This window comes from Echeneis naucrates, chromosome 9, assembly GCF_900963305.1.
Source record: "Echeneis naucrates chromosome 9, fEcheNa1.1, whole genome shotgun sequence".
NCBI classification, from domain to species: domain Eukaryota; kingdom Metazoa; phylum Chordata; class Actinopteri; order Carangiformes; family Echeneidae; genus Echeneis; species Echeneis naucrates.
In genome coordinates this window covers 20,545,569-20,563,653 of record NC_042519.1, presented here as the reverse complement: position 1 = coordinate 20,563,653, position 18,085 = coordinate 20,545,569, and the positions used below count along the sequence as shown (strand labels likewise).

The 18,085-nt window shown below is 43.9% G+C and overlaps 1 protein-coding gene across 12 annotated transcripts in view; it reads right to left on the bottom strand.

Moving 5' to 3' along the window:
• Window positions 1-18,085, bottom strand: part of camk2b1 (calcium/calmodulin-dependent protein kinase (CaM kinase) II beta 1) — a 56,952-nt gene that overhangs the window by 35,253 nt on the left and 3,614 nt on the right. For 11 of the 12 annotated variants that reach the window (XM_029510047.1, XM_029510051.1, XM_029510057.1 and 8 more), the window contains exons 2-6: window positions 16,663-16,757; window positions 9,706-9,765; window positions 9,288-9,342; window positions 8,832-8,897; window positions 3,282-3,354 (exon numbers count right to left, since the gene is read on the bottom strand). In XM_029510047.1, coding sequence (XP_029365907.1) covers window positions 3,282-3,354; window positions 8,832-8,897; window positions 9,288-9,342; window positions 9,706-9,765; window positions 16,663-16,757 — 349 coding nt within the window. The remainder of the gene's footprint in view (window positions 1-3,281; window positions 3,355-8,831; window positions 8,898-9,287; window positions 9,343-9,705; window positions 9,766-16,662; window positions 16,758-18,085) is intronic. The other variant, XM_029510048.1, reaches the window with a different exon arrangement.

Here is an 18,085-nt window from a genome sequence, read left to right as displayed (position 1 = left end):
TGCAGACCTTCTGGGCCCATCGTGGTCGCTGATTCGAAGCCATTTCAGTAATTATGAAGAAAAGTAACACAACACACTGAACTTCATGAGTTGTGAATAAATTGGTCACGGACAGAAAAACTGCTGACAAGCCATTAGACAGATCGATCAGTTACATCCTGTCGACCTGCGTCGCGTCGAAAAGGCGAAGAGTGAGGAATGATAAAGGAGCCCCCTGCTGTGCGCGTGCATGTCAGCAAATGCAGAGAATGCGATAAAAGGTGAAAGCTTCCCTACCGCAGTGACTGTATAGATTTTTCACAGCTCTGTCAACATGTCCAGTTAACCACCATTCAAGTGTTGCATCGGACATCCTTGATTTTCCCGCTGATGTCCCTGACGTCTATTTCCAGAATAAAAAAAGAATTTCTTTTCTGCTTTGGAGAAAATGCCGGATTTTATTGAATTTTTTTTACTATTTTTTTAAGATGAGTTAATGGGATCTGTTACGTGCAGATGTTTATGGGATTTTTCTTTTACCTCCACACTGGGTGCCGTAGTGCACAGATTGCCATGGCAACCGCATCCACTTTGTTTATTGCTCGTGTGCATGTGGCCTTGACATTTGCTTTTATTTACGTGTCCATCTCGATTTCACTTTCATCCAACTGGAAACTTTGAAAGACGGAATAAACTATGTTGGTTTTAACTGCAGTTTGATGTTTTATCTATTTCCAGATGCTTCTCTCAGCTCATCATATATTATAGTTCATTTTATCTTAAATTATTTATCTTTATCAAATCAGGGTTTCTGAAGTGTTCAACAACTTTTCTTTTTTATTTTTGATCATCACACAAAATCCAATGTTACATCTGCCTCACAGTGTCTCTTCACCTTAGATTTTTGTCCAATAGTTAATAGTTAATTTTTATTTTTTTTGGGGACGATGGCTCAGCAATCGTTGCATTTCCAAGACAAGAGGTTAGAAAATGCCCTGGGAACAGTCAGGGTGAGTCGATACAAGCAGGTTTACTAACATGGAGGTCCTGGAGGTCTTGTAATATTAAATGAAATTTATTTTAGAAGCCAATTGAAACACTATTAAATAAGTTAAATAAGGGTTAAGGTTAGGGGTTAGGGCTAAACAAGTCAAACTTTTAATCCTAAAGAAAAAAAAATATATAACATAACATGATAATGGCTACAAATTGGAGGAAGTGCAATCTAACATACAGGACATTTTGGGTTCACTTATAGTTGCAGGCCGCAGTAATGGAAGAGTCTGGCCAGTTTGCAAATTATTATAACAAGAAAGAAACAAGAGAGACAGAAACGGAGAGTGAGGGAGATGTATTGGCATGGTTGTAAAGTTCAGGGCTATAAATTAAAATCCTGTGTCTTGTTTCTAAAGGTCTCCCAATGAATAAATACTGGGCAGGTCATATCTCTAGCCCAAATACTGAGAGCTGTGTGTCGAGCAATCAACATGAGTACGCGGCTGCACGTGTAAAACGACCATCAGCCATCTGCAAAAAGTGTGTGCGTGTGTGTTCTCTTGCACCTTAATTCATACAGAAATGTGTTACTGTCCATTGGTGCTTCGGCAGTTCAGCGTATGTGTGTGTGCGTCCATCCTCCCCCACTTTGTCAGCTGTTGAGCTCTGTAACCTGTAACCCGCCGGGTGAGAATCCTGAGCGTGTGTGTGTGTGTGTGTGTGTGTTTGTGTGTTGTTCATCCCAAATGGTTTTGTGTTAGTGAGCCCGGGCCGGTCCTGCTGTGGACGTCTTCCATATTTTAACATCAGTCCTGTGATGTCCCTTTGCCGTCCTTTGTGTGTGGATCGCGATATAAGTCACTTGGATACAGAATATAAATCTTTATGTGCAAATGTGTGTATTTTATTGTTAGCTGGCTTGAGTGTACACGGTTTGCTTAAGAGTGTGTGTTCAATAATAATGATAATAACAACAATAATAATAATAATTATGACAACTTGGACCGAATTCCTATTACAATTAAAAGTGCAACTAATTAAAATTATGGGGACATTCAAAACACTGTTTTGCTGATTTAAATCAGATAATCACAATATCACAATAATATGTTATTTTGTTGATTGAAAAAGCAATAAATGTGCATTTTTACACCTTTTTGTATTCTTTTATGAATAATTAAATCTTACTATATAAAGAAAAAGGTCTTAAGGACAACGTTGCCACCATTAAATGATCTTTTGTCATGCTGCAATGATTTCCAGTGGCTGCAGATATTGTTTCAGCACTAATTACTATTCCTGTAAGAGACTAATAAAGACCTGCTGGCTCAAAGTAAAGCCGAAAGTGAGACCTCCAGAGATACTCAAACTGTTGGTTTAATTATAACCTGCAGGCGGTAATCGTCATATATTAGAGAAGAAATGAGCCTGAGGACCAGCTGTAACAAGACAAACACTGAATCATATAGATCACACACACACATGTATGTATATGACTTCACGTCTATGTCTATATTTTACACTTTGCCGGTTTGAGTGTCGACTCGCTGACGATTCTCAGGTATAAATTAGATTACAGACAAAAACACGTCACAACTAATATTTATTGTTTTAAATGCATCACTTTTTTTTTTTTTTTTTTTTTTTTTTTGGCTTTTCTTCTCAACTAAAGATCCTTTATAAAGACACACCTGCTGTTGAATGAGGCTGTCTTGAAAATATGGGGATCGATAGCATCAAATTAACCAAACAAAGCTGGAGACAGCGTAGGTAGAGTGGGTGGGATCAATGAAGGACACAGTAAATATAGCTGTGGATTTTTTTAATTAGCCTGGTGGGAGAAATTGATGGCTGTATGGGCATGTCTGAACCCGTATTGAAACGAGGCTCTCTTCCTGGCCGTTTGTGTGCATGCGAAAGGCTCATTCATCGATCGATCAGGTTTTCAGTCAGTGCGACAGGAGCTTTTGTCAGATAGTTGCTCAGACGAGAAGGAAGGCAGATGATGTAGGGAGGGTGAGGGTGGGGGAGGCAGGGCAGCAACCTCCAATTTAAAAAAATAAAAAATAAAAAATATAGTACCATAAAAAAAAAAAAAACAACAAAAAAATAAAACAAATGGGAAACATGAGAGCAAACCAAGAGACAAGTCGAACAGGCGGACAGCAGACAGGAACAACACAAACAGACAAGACGGAGGAGTAGAGAAGGAAGGAAGAAGGAAGGAAGGAAGGAAGGAGGGGAGGCAGGCAAAGGTTGGAAGAGGGGGAGGTGAGGGATGCAGATGCTCCTCTACATATACTAACCTTCAGGTCCCTGTGCACTATGTCATGTTGGTGAATGTGATGGACACTTTCTAGAATCTGATGGATACAGTGACTGTGAAGACAAAACAGAGAGAGGAGGGACGGTGGGGGGGGGGGGGGGGGCAGGGACGGGAGGTGGAGTGTTGAAGGTGGAGGGGGAAGAGGATGCCACGTGAACAGAGTGACGAGCAGGGGCAAAATAAAAGATGAGGAAATTACAGGTTATGTTCAGAGGAGGCCGAGTGACAGAGATGTCAGAGGATGAAGGAAAAGGAAGAGGAGGAGGTGAAGAGGGGAGATACCAGAGAGCGGAGGAGGAGGAGGAGGAGGAGGAGAGGGTGATTGATGTCGATAGAGATGTTGGAAGGGGAGGGACGGGTGGAGGAGACAAAAACGTTTCGTTTTGCTTTTTCAAACAAGATGAGAGACAAGAGGCAAGAACAGCCAGAAAAGAAATCACAACAGCATTGACAGAGGAGGAGAGGAGAGGAGGAGAGGAGAGGAGGAAACAAAAAGAAAAGTGACTTGATCGTGAAAGAGAAGACAGGAAGAGCAAAGAGATGGAACACTTATGTATACGATGAGACTGAATCATAGAAGACTGGTGGGCTGATGTCAGGCTATTTTTCCATCACTAAAAGGAAAACGCATCACTCTCCTATCTCACTGCATTGTGCAAGTGTGCATTTAAATGTGTGTGTGTGTGTGTGAGCTCGGTGCAATAACATAGTGTAATTGTGCAGAGCATGTGACTAATATCAGGCGCAAGGAGACAGGCAGCCTGCAGGATCCACACCCACACAGTGTCTAGTGAGTGGGTGGACTGAGAGAGAGAGAGAATGAGAGAGATATATTCACATGCTAGCTCGCTCGCTCACACACACACAAACACACAGCTTATAATATCACACTCTTTAACAACAGATTGTATTTGTTGTGATGACCTCCTAATGCCTTCATGTGATTTCCTGCCCACCCTGACGCAGCTGAGACTCCTGTTTGTGTTGACCTCCACTGGTGTACGCATTCAAAGGTGCTCGTTATTGAACGTAACCTGCATAACTGATGAGCGCAGCATACTCCAACCTGTCAGAGCTTTTTTTGCCTGGTATCCAGATAAGACCCAGGCTCTTGTCCTAAGTCATCTTTAATGGAGCATTTAAGCCAACTTTTAATAAAACCGCCACGCCGTAACAAACACCTCCAGGTTAACTCATCAGCAGAGAGCATTATAAAATACATTTAAAGTAAGCTACTTGAGCACAGACGGAGTTATGAAGGCAGAATCACCTCCATTTAAATGACCAGGTGGTTCAACAAACGCAACGGCTGCTTCATGTTCACAAATGACGCCCCCACATGCCCATCTTCTCCAGTCAGCACATAAGGCACCCTGTTGTCTTTAATAGCAGAGCCGCTGTCACACCAGGTAAATGATAATGTACCCGGCAATCACCAACTCATGCAAAGGCAGCTAAGCTACATGCAGCTCTGCCACAAACTTTGTTGCTCCACCAAATATTACAGGACACTGCAGAACTGGGTGGAGAGGACAGACATCCTTTGTCTGGGACACATAGCTGTGTGCAGATATCATTGATGATATCATTGTCGACTCCCCATTTTGGGTTTCATTCTTCCATGAAGGTCACGTCTCCCATTTAGTGAGATAAGAGGCTGAGATCCGCAGAGGATAACACACTGCTCTGCTTTATTTCTTCAGCGTGACCAGCTCCAGCTTCCTTTACACAGACATCCTGGCCCCGATCTTAGCTCTACCGTCACTGTACGGTATGGCTGAGAGGGAGCAAAGAGCCGACTGACTGACTTCAAGTAGATGGCGCAGACCCAGAAGTCACTGAAGGAGCGTTAGTGACTTGAACTTGATTTGGACGCGCAGGAGTAGCCGGTGTGAGTTGGTGAATAGTGGAGTCACGACTCTGTTTGGGGTGATTGAAGATCAGAGAGGCTGCTGCATTTAAGACCTTAAACCTCTTAAAAGGTTTCACTGTGCACAAAGAAGAGCTGGGTCAGGTAAAGCCACTTGGCACATATGGACACATGGCTGGACCTGACAGCGACCCACGATGAACGGGATTCAGGGTTAATAATAGGGATCAATGCCGAACTACATTATGTCATTCCAAAGGACTTGTCTGTCTGTGAATGCCTGCAGGCCTCCTCAAACTGGCCAAGAAATGTGACTTGCTCAGCACTTTGGGCCACAACGTCCCACTGTTCGCTGCAGGAGAGTCAGGTGATGCTGAGAGGAAGCTCTCCATCTCATAGGTCTGCGTATAATTTTAGCACTAACGATGTCAAAAACGTGGCCATTTCTGATTTAAAGGTAACTGGCTTGCTTTTCTGTTCAGAGAGCATGCACACACAGCTGCAGGGACCAATGCCATCACATTCACACACACAGATGTGTGTGGGGGGAAAGAGTGAACTGTTAGCTGCCGAGCAAACTGAAACAGACTGAAATGGATCCGTTAAATCGCCTCCCCGGCTGAGAGCTCCGATGTCAGAGCCTCCCACATTGTAATAATCCACCTTTCCTCCATGCACTGTGGTGCAGGTCGTCAGTCCCCCCACCCTGATTAGCCCCTCCATACAGAATGCATCACACTTCACTCAGATGGTTCTGTCCGGGTTTGGCTGAATGAATACCTGAGATTATTTTCTCAGATGTTACACAAAGCTGTTCAATAACTCAAAGGTGCTGTGTTTTCCAGGACTTTGTTTTTAAATCTGCTCCCTGGTGGATTCGGCCTTTGGTGTAATTCACTCCTGAGTTTTACTCTTCATAACCTCCAGCTGTGTGTGTGAGAGAGAGAGAGAGAGACTAATTATTGTAGCTAATTAAAGTCCCACTTCTTGCAGGTCTCTAAGGGAGTGTGGGTGGAGGGGGGTGGAGCTGGGTGCTGGCCTGGATGACTGACTGAAAGAAAAATGTGTGTGTGAGCCAGGAATGAATACAGCTGCAGTTATAAGATGGGTGGGAAAGGCTGAAATCACTTGGGGGTTTAGGCAGCTATTAGTACCACAGCATCCAGAAGGTACATGGCAGCCTGAACACACACACACACACACACAGTTGTAACGCTCAAACTGGACTCATTAATGTGGATAGAAACTGAAACTGGAAACTGAAAAAGGTGACGGGGCTGAAACCAAAGCTCCATATCTTCAGGCGTGAGGAGAGATTTGCTGGCAGTTGTTGGGCACCAAAGGCAACAAGGGAGCCTAAGCACTGCTGCCCAACAACAAGAAGGTCGGGGGTTCGGTTCCCGGGCCTGGGGCCTTTCTGTGCGACCCAGAAATGGATAAGCGGTAAAACACACAACAGCATTGTCCTGCTTCATAAACCTGAGGAGAACGAAAATCCCAAACAGTAAGAGCCCTGAAATCCTTCACCTTTGGCTCAACTAGATTAACGATTAACTGAAAAACTGACTCCAAGCTTCTTTTTAAAAAAAAAAAAAAATACCAACTAGCTCAGACACAGCTGAAGGGGAGACTTTTTGCAGGCCGTCCAAGCTGATTATGGCAGAGCTTAAATATTTAAAACCGTCAAGTTTCAACTGCAAATAGCCTCCGCACTGCTTCAACCGAGAATCAGATCGATGAAGACTGTCCAACAAAAGGCGTGATGCGATGTGTCACGTTGAAATACAACTTGTCTTGCAACACGAGTGTGAAATTAACAGCTAATGAGTACCAAAAATTATTTGTTTATATATGATCTCTCTCTCTCTCTCTCTCTCTCTCTCTCTCTCTCTCGTCATTCTCTCCCAGAAATGACTATAGGATGTGTTTGGGAGTAAACAGCTTCTGTTATGTTGAGTCATCCATCTGAACAGAAAGAGAAATTTGGTTGCAAGAAACTGAATCTTTGTTTGAGAAGGGGGATTTCCCAATATATGATTGTATGTGTGTATGTAATCAGTAGTTTGTCTCATCTTGTCAGTATTTAAAAATCTACAAAACCTCACATGAAGAAGCAAAAGGGCACGAGTCTGTTGTTTCACTTCAAGTTTCTTTTCTTTTGTATGTTTGCATAAAAGGGAACGTTCAGTTACTCTACGCAGATCTGTAAGATGGAAGAGAACCTTTGGATCCTCCACACTTTTCAATAAAGAGGGATAAATAAAGTTTTTAAATAGAAAAAGTGGTGCCTCTGTGATATTTGTCAACTTCATTACCCAGAATTCAGTGCACTGTGCACACAGTTCTAGTTTACGACCAGAAGAGATGTGCCTCAAGAAAAATGGGTTTTGTCATGACCACATGAAGTCATCTGTACAAAGCCAGTTCAGGAAGCTAAAAATAAAACTCATTCTTCTTTCAGATATTAAAGGTGGGTTGAAATGAATTCGCTGTTCACACAATTTCTGTTTCACTTTTAATGTTGCTGAATGGACTGACACCCACAATCACTACCATCATTTTTTCCAAGTGTCTCTCTCACTCTTCTCTCTTGTCCAGCCCATCAACTCCGTTTCCTCTTCTGCCGATGTGAACTGTGTGTGTGGACGGATGAGTCAGTGCGAGTGGTGGGAGTGAGGTATAAAATGAGATGAGCAGCAGCGGTAGGTGGGGGTGAAAAATAAAGTAGAGGAGAAGGCTGATTTTTTTTTTTTTTTTTTTTTTTAAAGAGAAGAAGGTAAAGAGAAGTGGCAACCAAGCTAATTGGATATAAAATAAACTCACACAAAAAAAACCTGCTTAAGGTTTGACCAATAAGATTTTCTTGATAAAATTGCAGTCAGGTGTCAATAATGTAGTTTCTATTATTGCATGGCAACTTTTGCATCCCAGCGTTCAAACTTTCCTTGCGTCATGTCACTTCTTCAAAGGAAAACTCTCAAAACATGACGTGACATATTTACTTTGGACTTTTTTCCTTGTGCATCTTGCTATGGGATGTTTTACACTTGCAGAAATTACTTGTCCATTTACCGCAATGCAATGCACAACGTAACTCTTTCGTAGACTTGCTTTCAGCATTAATGGGCTCAGAAATAATATTCACTAGACTAAATTTGAAAAAACTACTTTTGAAAATCGAAGGAGATTCTTTTTTAAACCCCTACTCGGTAGCTCCTGCGTCAGATGTGCGGTGGCTCAGGTGTAAAGGGAGAAGCCAAAGACAGAGGAGGAAAAGTGGAAGAGAATAGACAGAAAATTGGATCGTGGCAATAAAAAGAGGAGGTAAAGTTGGTGACAGCTGTCAGGAGAGGCAGAGGACAGAAACACAACAGGATGAAACGAGCATGAAAGCAACAGTGGAGGAAAAATATCAGCAGCCAAGGAAGAAACATGAAGTGAAAGGCCGAGAGGAGGAGAAACATGGGAAAGGGGAAGACAGAGACAGAGGAGGAGAGAGCAGATAGGAGAGGCACAGAAGAAAAGGAAAACTATGTACCAAAAAAAAAAAAAAAAAGAAAGAAGAGAGACAGACAGGAGAGGACAACAGAAGACACACAGACCATTTAAGGACGAGGAGAAGCCCCGTCACACACACAGGGGTGAAGGCTGCGCTCCTACCTGGCGTCGGCCTCGCTGTAATACTCTCTGGCTACGATGTCCTCAAATAGTTCACCTCCAGTCACCCTGCGCACACGCACACGCACAAAAACACAAACTTATTAAAACTGGGTTGTTTCGGTAAGAGGGAGGTGGGGGTGGGTTGGAAACGAGGGGTAGAAAGCAAGGATTCCTTCATTTTCATGTTTCCTTTGGTACCCCCCCCCCCCAAGCCCCCTTCTTCCCCCTTCCCACCACATTGTTACCATGGAAACTAGAGGGAATTGCCGAGAGATGGATGTGGGGGGCGTGGGTGGCGGTGGTTTGGAGGGACGGGGGGGCAAATATAGGAGAGAGTTATGTAACCATATATGTAGGGAAGGGGATTGGAGTTGTATATGGGAGAGGAGAGGAGACAAGGGGAGAGGAGACAAGGGGAGAGGAGGCGAGTGGAGGCGAGTGGAGAGGAGGACTTACAGGTCAAACAGGAGGTAGTGGAAACCCTCCTCTGATATACTGTCGTGGAGACGAACTGGAAGACAAAGAGTGCGTTTTTCATCGGTGTATATCATGTAATGGATCATAATAAAAGGCATCCATCCCTGACTCCTCCATTTCTGAATAACACAGCTGCATTTTAATGGGTAGCATTAAAAACTAAGATTAACAGAGAGGGGGAGAAACCACAGGGAGTCATATTCTGAGTGTATCTTAGTATCATAGGGGAGGGTTGTATCTACTTAACAGAAATAGTTAAATATTTTTAAATACTACTATCTACTGCTACGAGGACATTGTTTATGATATTGAGGTTTAAATTATTAAAACAAACCGAAGAGTGTGAAACTGAGGCGGATGGTTGTAAGATTACAAAAATAGAAAGAAGCTTCCTCACCGATGTTGGGGTGTTTTAACAGGCGACAAATTCGAGCCTCTCGCTCCAGCTTCTGGTGATCTGAATGGCAAGAGAGACAGAGAGAGATAATGAGGAGTTATTCTTAAAATCCTACTGCAAATACACTTTTTCATTATGACCTAATAATGCAGCAACCCACTTTGGACCGCGAACTAAATGTGAAAATGTCAAGATAATGTGAAGAGAGCTGTCATTTCATGAGATTTGATAAAAATGGACCACAAGATGTTCTATAAGACACACTGACACACACACAGGACGCAGATCCACCTGGTAGGTAGAAAAATGAAAAAGCTGAAATGATCTAATGAGACGCGCTGCTTCTCCAGGATTTGACAGGATCGTTGGTGAAGCAGAGCATCTTCACTGATGGATGAAAAGATTATCAGATTAAAAGCTGAAACGGTTGATTTAATCCATCCGTTGAAACGAGAGTTGGACGTTAACGTGGAGGCAGAAATCAACAAGTTGGACGGACAATACAACACGGTGGAGATGTTTGCCAGCTCGAGCGTCACATCACAACAGCAGCAGTCAGTGTCATTAAAACATACAGCAAGAGCAGTGACAACATTTTCACGGACCCAGTTTTAACTCAGGAAAAAGAAATACACTTCAGGCCACGTTTGTGAGCATGTGAGTGAGCAGTGAATAAAACGTGAGCCCCCCCAGGCAGCCTGTAGCAGCCGACTGATTAATACAGCGGCGCCGCTCTGTTAGACGGCACACACAATTGAAACACCAAATCAGATTGTGCGCGCCTTTGAAGGCTAACAAAATGTGTTGAATTACTTTTTCTGCCTCGTAAAACAAACACACAATAAAACGTATCTGCAGCTCCTTGAGTCGCCACTTGGGGCTGGATCCAAACGCACGCCGATCTCCACGGACTCTCATGGGCAAATCTCGACAACAGAAATGACTATGACTTTCTCCCTCGTGGATTGTTAAACTCATTTATTCAAACTTTAAAAAGGCTTAACGGTCTGCGTATTTGGGGGCTTGGTAGGTGTGCGTATGGACATTAACACTGGGGCTGAAAAGTCAAACCAAGGTGGCGGTGCCTTAAAGCTGCATCTCTGTGATGACCAGCAGGGGTCAACTTAACTGGTTCCCATTAAAGAACTGCTCGTGTGACGGTCCACGAGGAAATCAGCCCAGTTCTCACTTCATCTAAGGAAAAGTTTTCGGAGTGAGTTTACGTTTTAACCCTTCTTCCATGCAACACAAATAATCGTCTCATTTAACAGCTCAGATCCGCCCGCCACTCCTCCTGCTGCTATAAATATGGTTTCCTCTGGTGTCAGAAATACAACATGGCGACCAACTGACAGCAGCTGACAGACCAATGGTTGATATCACAGAGGTGGCTAGCATGATAAAGCCCAGCTTTATCGTACTAGTCAGTCTGGATTCAATGGTTATCGAGCAACCAGTTATCTCAGCCCACATAAACACACACACACACACGGGGGGTGGACCACCCTGTTTGTGTATGAGCACGGCAGAGAGCATCAGCATGTGTGAAACGCATGTGCTCACCCACACCCATCTACAAGTTGCTCGGGCTTAAAAAACACACGGGTTGGTTCAAACCACATACAAATACCGTACGCACATCAAGCACACACATACAGCACATGCAGGCGCACACACTCACGCTGGCATTGAGAAGTGACAGTGAAGTGTAAGCCCAGTGATTATAGTCTTAGAAGATGAGAGGAGCGAGGCGGAGGAAGGATTGGAGGAGTGTTGAAGTGTGTGGGGGGGCGGGGGGGAGGGGGGCAGAAGAGGAGGAAGGAAGGAAGAAAAACACAGGAGCGGTTTATACACCCAAAGCCTGGTAGCTGTCGTTCAACGGCCACCACCTCCCATTGGGTTGTTTTTTTTTTTTTTCCTCTCACCTTTATTTATTTATCCGTTCTTCAGTTTTATCTTTTGGCTTCAGAGGAGGTTAACGACACGCCACATTTTATTCCTCATTTGTTTCCCCCGTCACATTTAATGGGATAGAATATAGATGGCTCGTCGCAGTGTATCATCGGGGAGGGGGCATCATGAGGGGCAGCCGTGTCCGTTTCCTCTCAAGCCCAACTGTCTGCCCGACTGTCCACTTGTGCCGAACACTCCCAGATATGTTACGCATCGGACTACAATGTCAAATGGTGGAAAACATGTCAGAAGCACGAGCATCACATTTCATTCTGTCACTGGCATCTGCTGACATTACTCCGCAAGTACAGAATTGGCTCGGCGTAAGAGCGACGGTCTTAGTCTACCAGATGGTCAGACAGAGCCTTTGTTATCAATGCATCTTTCCAGGACTGCGAGACTAAAGAATGAAGTGGAAATGTTGTCTCCTAGCTGGGATTGTCGAAACTATTGTTTTAATTGAATCAGATGCTGACTGTTGTGATCCGGTACTTTCTCATGTGAGCTTTAAAATGTTGCCAATAAATATATGACAATGCAGCCATATTCTGAAATCCTGTGAACTCAAAGTTACAATTAGCTCTGTTCCTGGCTGCTCCTCGGCTCCTTGGAGATTGGAGAACCATATCAGTCACAGAGGAGCTGTCTTGGGATTTACAGCTGGAAAAGCCTCATGATGAGAAGACGATATATACAGCGTCCTCTGTGACAAGAAATATTCAGGACCTTTATCTCTGCTTCACCGGCTGTGAAAGACGTGACCTTCTGTTGGCAGGTCATCACACAAGGCTCATTCAATTTGCATTTTCAAATCACATAATTAGAATATGTTGTCCCTTTACATGTTTGGCAAGTGATATACGTGTTTATAAGGAACTTGAACAACAAATTTGCTTTCTGCCGATATATCTCTACGGCAGCATTGTTAAAGCAGGTGTCCTGCAACCACAGACAAGGTGCTGCTGATGTTGAAACACTCACAGCACACTCACTGATTTAATTTGAAATCCCTTAGCCCTTAAAGCAATAAATGATTTTCCTCTTCCACAAACTGGATCAAAATACAACCGACTCGGTGTATTTCTTCCAGTAATTAGTTTACTGTCAGAGGCTGTGGCCATGCATCTGCTTCAGAGCCCTGGGAGGCAGACAAATTGCCGGTCAGCCAGATACCAAATCAAAGCAGGGTAAATAAAAAATGAGAGGAGAGGGTGGGAGAAGGCGGGTGGGTGAGTACGGGTCCTGAGGGAGGGTGGGCGAGAAGGTGGAGAAAAGAGGACAAGCAGGAGGAGACAGTTGGCAAAGAAGAACATGAAGAGCATAGAGGGACGAGATCTCTGGGAGGCTGCAGTGCTGGAGGAGCAGAGAGCAGAGGAATATATTTGGGTTAATCATCACTGTCGAGGACGCGGACGTCCCGAGAGGAGGGAACACGTAAAAAGACAGAGCCAGATATAACCATTGTTCAGAACATTTGACTCGTAAGTCAAGACGGCGGGCAAACGTTGGGCACAAAGTGGACTCTGAGATCAGGAGTCCTGCTGCTTCGTAACAGTGAGACATTGTGTCATAATAAAGTCCAATCCAGGAAATCCTGGCAGATATGTTCATCTGGTAAAATAAAAGAAGCAAGAATGAAAACCTCTAAGCGCTTTAAAGGCCGCGGTGTGGGGGTGTGTCTTTCAAAAAAAAAAAAAGACAAAACACAAATAATCTGGTAAAAGTGAAATCCTGCTGGCAGTATGAACCATATACACCCTGAAATGTGGATTACTAACAAACTAACAAACCTATTTCTTATGATTATAACTAAACTCATTTGTTTTCTAAATAAAGCTTAATGCAAATAAGGCGAGCACATCTGTCCTGGTTATTTGACTTTGCCTCGCCAAAACCAGGTCAGACCAGTGCTACTGCATTGCAGGTGAATCTGAACACACACACACACACACACCTGTATATAAATGCACAGGCCCCACTGCTCTCCATCATTATAAATTACAAGGCCATAGAGCAACCTCTGTCATCCCCTGTCCAGAGCTCATTGCCAATAAAGAAGCTCTGTGATTGGCTGGAAGCCTTGCCCGACAGACCTGCCCTACATTTCCTGTTGACATGTGTTGGATTGGCATTAACCGTTTGTCAGCTGTGAAGTGGACGGGGTGGTGGGCTGGTTTTTGCACACATGGCTTGTGTGTAGCTGTGTTAAAAATATTCATAACACAACCAGGACACAACCAGATTCATATTTTATGACTTCAAATATTTCAACGAAAAAAGAAAGAAAGAAGAAATACTTTCTCTCTTTGTTGTAACTGTAATAGATTCACTGCCCAGATCACTGACTGCATCGCAGCCTCAGCCTCCTCAGCCTGAATATCTGTGTGAGTGTGTGTGTGTCTGTGTGTGAGAGAGAGAGAGAGTCAGATGAGAGTCCCGTGCTAAAGGCATGTAGGCGTACAGGCGCATGGCCCTCAGCTGCCAAGTGCCTGGGGTGCCTTCGCTCACATGACCCCTCCCTTCTCTCGACTACCATCTCCATCTGCCGGCCCTAAACAAACACTCCTCTTAAGTTGTAGCGACCAGGTCTCCACGCTCACCAACCCGACCTGCTGCCTGTGAGATATTACAAAGAAAACCAAAAAAAAAACAATCTGACCGCAGAGCAGCGAATCACCGACACTGCCATGAACTCCGGCGGCAGCGGCCCATGTCAGATAGGTCATGGAGCTATAAATAGGAGCCGGAGTAAAAGTAGTATGCAGCAGCTCTGCCAGCTCTGCCGTTTCATGGTACATGGTTCATCCATTAGTAAGGAGCGCAGCACCAAGTCAGGTCAGATCAGTCCTCCTATCAAGTGTTGGAGCTGGGAGATTATGCTGCGGCTCTGAAATATGGTGGAAAGATGCAAGCAGCTGCACTCCCCGATAAAGCAGCTGGAGTGAAATGTATAGGCCCAACGACAGCACAACCTGTAGGTGAATTATTTATTCTGTGTGTGTCTGTGGGTGTGTGTTTCTCGGGGTGTCGTTAAGCCACTCACTGGGATTAATTGTTAACCTCCTGCTGACAGCAGCAGGATAATCTCCGAAGGGTTTGATAACTGCTGCCGAGGTTCACGGGACACGGCTTTCAACCCCGAACACTTTCATTCTGTTTCTGATATGCGCTCTTCCAGTTTTTCCTTCTTCTGTTGTGTTGTGGATAAAAAAAATAAAAAAATCAGCCCGGTTAAGTGTCGATGAGAAGAGCTCACAGAAAGACTGAGGCACTCAGCCAACCACGAAGCTTCCAGGGTCCACCTCACAGAGAGCGTTCAGCGATACAACACAAGCAGCGCGTCAATAAGAGCTCCAGGTGTACGGCAGCTCTTTAGGGACACACTAACTCAAACATCGAAACGGGCTGCAAACACAATCTGTTCCTAACAGGTATGTCAGACAGGAAACCCAAACTGCGGGATAATTCACATTGGCCACTTAGCATGGTGGTTTCACAGACACACTCAGAATAATGGCTGTGTTTGTGTGCACGCTTGTAAAATGTAAAAACATTTTAGTCAGCCTCATCATTAAAATCGCTGGATGCCAAATTGTTTTGGCACGAAAATAAAAAGCAAACAAGCCACACATTCATTTTAAAACTAACACATCACTTCAGGAAGGCAGAAGAATGTCAAGTTAAGATTATTATTTCACTTTGGGTCATGGCAGAGCAGGAAAACAGACAGCTGGAAATACCATGGCCAAGATTTCATGTTGTGCTGGTTGTCATTTGGCTTTTCCTGGTTTCATATAAACTGTTTTTACTTTAATCACTTAAAATAGTTTATGCATTTGTGGATTATAGACTCTTTTTATATTTTAGGTTTATTTTAGGCTAATGGAAATGTAAATTAACGTTTGAAAACCAAAAACGTTTGTTTAACGATTGCGAAGGATGAAGTCATTTCTGTCTAATGTCTGCTGTAGCTGGAAATAAATCGCTGAAAAAGAAAAGCCAGAAGCACATTACTACATCACCTAATTTATTTATGAACACTACACTGTTTCCGAGTGTCTGCTACCTTCAACCTAAACATGACAGGCAGGCATTTTCATTGTCAGAGCCTCGTTTCAGGAATCATCCCTCATTTGGTGCTGAGGTTTTAGAATAATTGTCCAATCGTACACCTCTAACTGAGACTAATGCTCCAATATTAGCAGACATCCTGATGCACTCCCTCTGCTAATGCCTCTTATGACGCCTATTGCCCCACACATAACATTTTTACACAGCGGCCCTGTGTGTGTGTGCGTGCAGGCAGGGTAACAGTAAAGTATCAGCGTGGTGCCACCTGGCAACATCTCGGCTGTGCGTCTCCAGTTACGAGGCAGCAGGAGATTTACACGGGGCAAGTGGCGGCGTGAGGAGCCGCAGCGGATTGGTACTCGTGGCCGTGGCATTTCGCCTTGGTTTTGGCTTTAAACTGTCACCGGCCAACGCAGCTTGTGAAAGTAATTAAAGGCTCTTCGTAGATCTTTTTCCCCCACATTTTGGAGTTTAACTACATTTCGGTCTTATATGTGAAGCCGCTGACTGACACTTTCACCCATTTATTTAAAGGGTGTAACCGTGGAAGGAGCTGAAACGTCATCAAGTAACTGAGGCTTTAAAAAAAAAATAAAAATCTAGAGCTAAGAACCTCAACGCTTTAACGATTGTCCTCCCTCCATGAAATGATCTCTTAATGGAAAAATGCCAGGAGACACCATAGAGATTGACCTTTGATTCAGTATTACAGAGAAGCCTGTCAGCTGTGTAATGGGGGAGAAATGTAACTTTTATTTTCATCATTAGTATGTTCAGAAAATTGTTTTTGCTTGTGTGTCTGTTAGGCACAACAGTTGGCTCAGATGGTTATTAACTGTTCATCTGAAGGACCAAAGCTTTGTCTTTTAAAAGCTAAATAAATACATGAATGTGTTGTTGGGTGCACGTGGAAGTGGCTGAGAAGTGCTTTACCTCTTGCAGATAACTTTTTGGTGTTGATTATTTTGGCGGCGTACTCCTGTCCTGTACACAGCTTGACACATCTGCGCACCACTGAAAAAGCTCCCCTGTAAAAAAAAAAACAAAAAAAAAAAACAGAAAAGACATTCGTTCAGCTTGAGCAGCTCACACGTCGTTTCATCACCGTTTCATCAGCAACATCTGCAGCTTCATGATTCGGGTGCTCAACCGGCTTAATGACTGAACAGTTTCTGCAAATGCAGCATCTTCACAGCTCCAACGCTGAATAAACCTGATGTGACCTGTTGACATTTTAACTGTAATGAGGAACATTATGAGACTACGCTGCCAGGGTGTGTTTGCTTAATAGGCCCCCATTAGGCTCCCCGTGTACATTCAGCATATTGTAAATCACATGCACATGTGTGAATGGGAAAAGTGTTAAAATGGGCTCATCGTCAGTGAATTTTATTTTTTTATTTCATCTGACTTTTTGCATGTTTTATCTGGTCTTGAAAATCAGGTTAACACTTGTTAATTTCTCCCGTTAGTTGCAGTAATTTGTGAGCACTACTTGCTGTACAAACAGATCTTGACTGACTGTCTAATAGTGAACGTCAGCAGCCTCAATACAAAAATATCGATGTCTCCCTGGCAGCAGACCAACGGCGAGCGGTCTCCCACTCTGCCGAAGCCCTGGCCACTTTAGTTAGATCCGCCTCAGTCTTGTTGCCAGCGTTGACAGTGGAAGGTTGACTGATGCCACCGGTCTGCTTCCACCCTGAGGCAGTTACAGACAACCAACAAGGCCGGGGTGAAAGGTGAAAGCTGTGAGAGTGGATGGATGAGCAGGGGCTCAGCGAAACATCGCCGCGGAGGCACGAACCTCTAATTTCAGTCTTATTTAAACACCTGTCAAAAAAAAAAAAAAAAAAAAAGCCAACAAGCCGATGAGGCAACGTGTTTGCAAAGTGCTTTTCTTAGCATCCACGTGCACGACAGTGAGATAGGACCCAAAAGTGAAAAAAAAAAAACAACAACAACAAAAATCGCCTGCGTATGAGCGCTGCACGGGCGACACCAGCTACACGCAAACAAACGCATATACACGTTACTGACACCAAACTCCACAGCTGTGCCTGGAAAGTTCACACTGCGTGAGCTCAGTGTCTCAGCGTCAGGGCTAAATCGGCTATGACACACATACGCAGTTAAATAAGGTAACAGGTCATGAATCACTCTGTTTGGGCCTGACACCCAGCAAGTGGACACGAGAAGATCCAAACGGACCCTGTAATACTTTTGAAAAGAAAATTTGTTGCCTTCAACAGTCAGGGCTTTTGTAACCAGATGAGTATGGGATGCTCTTACAGCCCAACAAAGTGAGTGTGCTGTGGAGGAATTACCTGCAGCAGGATTGGTTCATTTATCGAGC